Genomic DNA, 2,500 nt, shown 5'->3' with positions numbered 1-2,500 from the left:
TGCGTCACCCTCTCCGATATCAGATATTTGACAAGTCGTCATTCACCTGACTAGCTGCCATGTGTTTGTATGTTAAATTGATGGAAACATCCTCAAGTGCATCGATAACATCGGTGGGTCCTGGGTTTAAGTTACTCAGGTGTTCATGAATGGTGTGTGTGTTTCTATCACCATCACACCACGTTCGCTTGAGACTTTTTGCTATTTTTCTGGAACAACCCATTTCCTTCATCATGGCAAATAATAGCCAATCCCAACTCCCCAGCCAACACCATCATCATTATTAAAGGTACATTGATTTTACAGACTTCTACACCGACAGTTTTGGGGCCAGTGCCAACAAATTTTCTGTGCCTGCACATGTCCTAAAGTTTGGGAGGGCCTTGACCATGGAGGAAAAATATCAACCACCATCAAATATATCTTCCTGGCTGTTATGTAGATATACAGACAATGTTTCTGGTAACTAATGTTATATCAATACAGATAGATTTCATCAAAGTTTTTTTTTTTTTTGTAATTTTTTTTTTTTTTAAATCATGAAAATATAATCAGCTGATTTTATTTATTTGTTTTGAGGGTTGTGGAGTAGTGGCTGAAACCCGAATCCTGTCGAGGTTCCCCCTGACGACTCGATCTTCGCTCTTCTCCGGGTTCATTCTTGGTCTTCCGTTTCAAGATTGAAACTAAACCATACACAAGTTAATCATTCAGATATATAGACTTGTAGAAATACAGGAAGCAAGTGGTCTGTTGATGCTGTTGTTTACACTATTACAATGTATGCATAATTTGGCAGTCATTTTGACAACCAAAATGGCCGCCTTACGTCAGGTAAGTTCCAATTCTGAAAACTTCAACTTGTGCCCTCTTTATGCACATGAGACATTTGATCGACATGACTATTTTAAATTTTGGCATTGGTATCCCATTTGCTATGGATTTGCCCAAAAGAGCCCTTTGAGAGCTCAAAGAGCTCAAAGCTTTGAGAACAACTTCACACCTTGGTCCATGATTCGTGACCGCCCGAAACAGAGGTGGATACTTTGAGACCTGGGAGGACTCCGTTCCACCTTCTGAAACACACATGTGCAGATAACACACACACACACACACACACACACACACACACACACACACACACACACACACACACACACACACACACACACACACACACACACACCTTTTAGTATTACATAAAAACTCTCACTACCAAGTGAGTGTAGTTGGGATGTTCAGGTATGCATAGCCCTAGGAACCACGAACTAAAATAACTTTATATTGAGAAAGCTCGCTTCCAACATTGTGGTCACAGCAATTCTTCGTGGGAAATGTGCAAACCACACATCCTCGTTCCTCATATATTCCTCCAAGGAGGAGACAATCAGAGGGAATGGGTTGAGCTCTGCGAAAGATAAAAGTTATTTTGTGGACAGGGGTTTGGGTCATCAGGGGAGTGCAAAGCCAGGAACATGACAGGTCTGCTCGAAAGCATGAGACCATCACAGACAACATGATGTCCCATTAAAAGCCAGGTTTTCTGGTTTAAAATGTATGTGAATCATTTTGTATGGTGGGAGGACGGAAAAGTTTCCAAATGCCAATCAGTAGAACATGAAACAAACCAGAGCCTGGAGGAGAAGCAGTTGAGTGACAAAGGGATTAGCATGCATACCATCACATCTTCACCGAGCAGGCAACTTTGAAATGCACGACCACATGTACAACACCAATGGAGTGCGATGTTAACCACTTAATGTGTACATGTCAACATACATACTGCTGAACTCGAAGAGGAAGGGTTGATACTCAAAAATGTGCTTGCATCATTTGTGGCATGTGCACAATCGTAATGTGCAGGCCTCATTTATATAAGTCCATATCGTAAACATGGTCCTGTGCTTTCATAATCCGTTTTGGTTAAACTGTGAAATGAATCCAACAACCTTTTGTGGGGCCGAATTCCGTTGTATTTAAACTATTGCAGTTATTTTGCCATATGTCCTTCCGGAAGACGCTGCACTCGTTGATGCAATGGCCTGCACGTGAAGTGCCAGGATGATGGTTTGTAGGCGTTAATTAAATCCAGATGAGTCTGTTCAAAGGTGAGGAAGGTCAAAAGCTCCTCTGAGGGTACCCTTCCAGCCCCATAGGAAACGCTGTTGATGAAATTACATTTCTTTGCGTAATTCTAAGAAGCCGGATAATCAAGTTATTCTTTAATCATTGCTGAGTTGTGTGGTGTTTCTCTTTAATAGGGGATCAGATTGATCATTGCAAAACTACTTTATTCAGGTAGAATGAGTGAAAGAAATTATTTGAAAACAAGGTCGTATTATCCTTTGCCATTATTTCTGTTCTCTCATCCTTCACATTCCTGGCAGTCTTTGCAGGAGCGTTTGGATTTGGCGAAGGAATTGGGAACTGGAGTCTCTCTTTGGGAGCTGGGTCAAGGCCTGGACTATTTTTTCGATCTCTTCTGAATTGGAATACAGTA

General features: G+C 41.4%; 1 protein-coding gene and 1 long non-coding RNA gene across 3 annotated transcripts in view; one reads left to right on the top strand and one right to left on the bottom strand.

The window, feature by feature from the left end:
- The window catches only part of CHID1 (chitinase domain containing 1), a 46,004-nt gene that overhangs the window by 43,292 nt on the left and 212 nt on the right, over positions 1 to 2,500 (top strand). For both annotated transcript variants that reach the window (XM_085880810.1, XM_085880809.1), the window contains one exon: positions 2,388 to 2,500. This exon is cut by the window's right edge and continues 212 nt beyond it. In XM_085880810.1, coding sequence (XP_085736936.1) covers positions 2,388 to 2,486 — 99 coding nt within the window. In that variant the 3' untranslated portion in view covers positions 2,487 to 2,500. The remainder of the gene's footprint in view (positions 1 to 2,387) is intronic.
- Positions 672 to 2,500, bottom strand: part of LOC147025910 (uncharacterized) — a 20,216-nt gene continuing 18,387 nt past the window's right edge. Inside the window, exons 3-4 of the long non-coding RNA XR_015058047.1 lie at positions 1,004 to 1,076; positions 672 to 686 (exon numbers count right to left, since the gene is read on the bottom strand). This is a non-coding gene — a long non-coding RNA (uncharacterized LOC147025910). The remainder of the gene's footprint in view (positions 687 to 1,003; positions 1,077 to 2,500) is intronic.

The sequence above is a fragment of the Eptatretus burgeri genome, chromosome 5 (genome assembly GCF_056783735.1).
Source record: "Eptatretus burgeri isolate ZD-2024b chromosome 5, Ebu_testis_v1, whole genome shotgun sequence".
In the NCBI taxonomy this organism is placed as follows: domain Eukaryota; kingdom Metazoa; phylum Chordata; class Myxini; order Myxiniformes; family Myxinidae; genus Eptatretus; species Eptatretus burgeri.
Note: the sequence above shows the minus strand (reverse complement) of the source record. Positions and strands in the feature narration are given on the sequence as shown.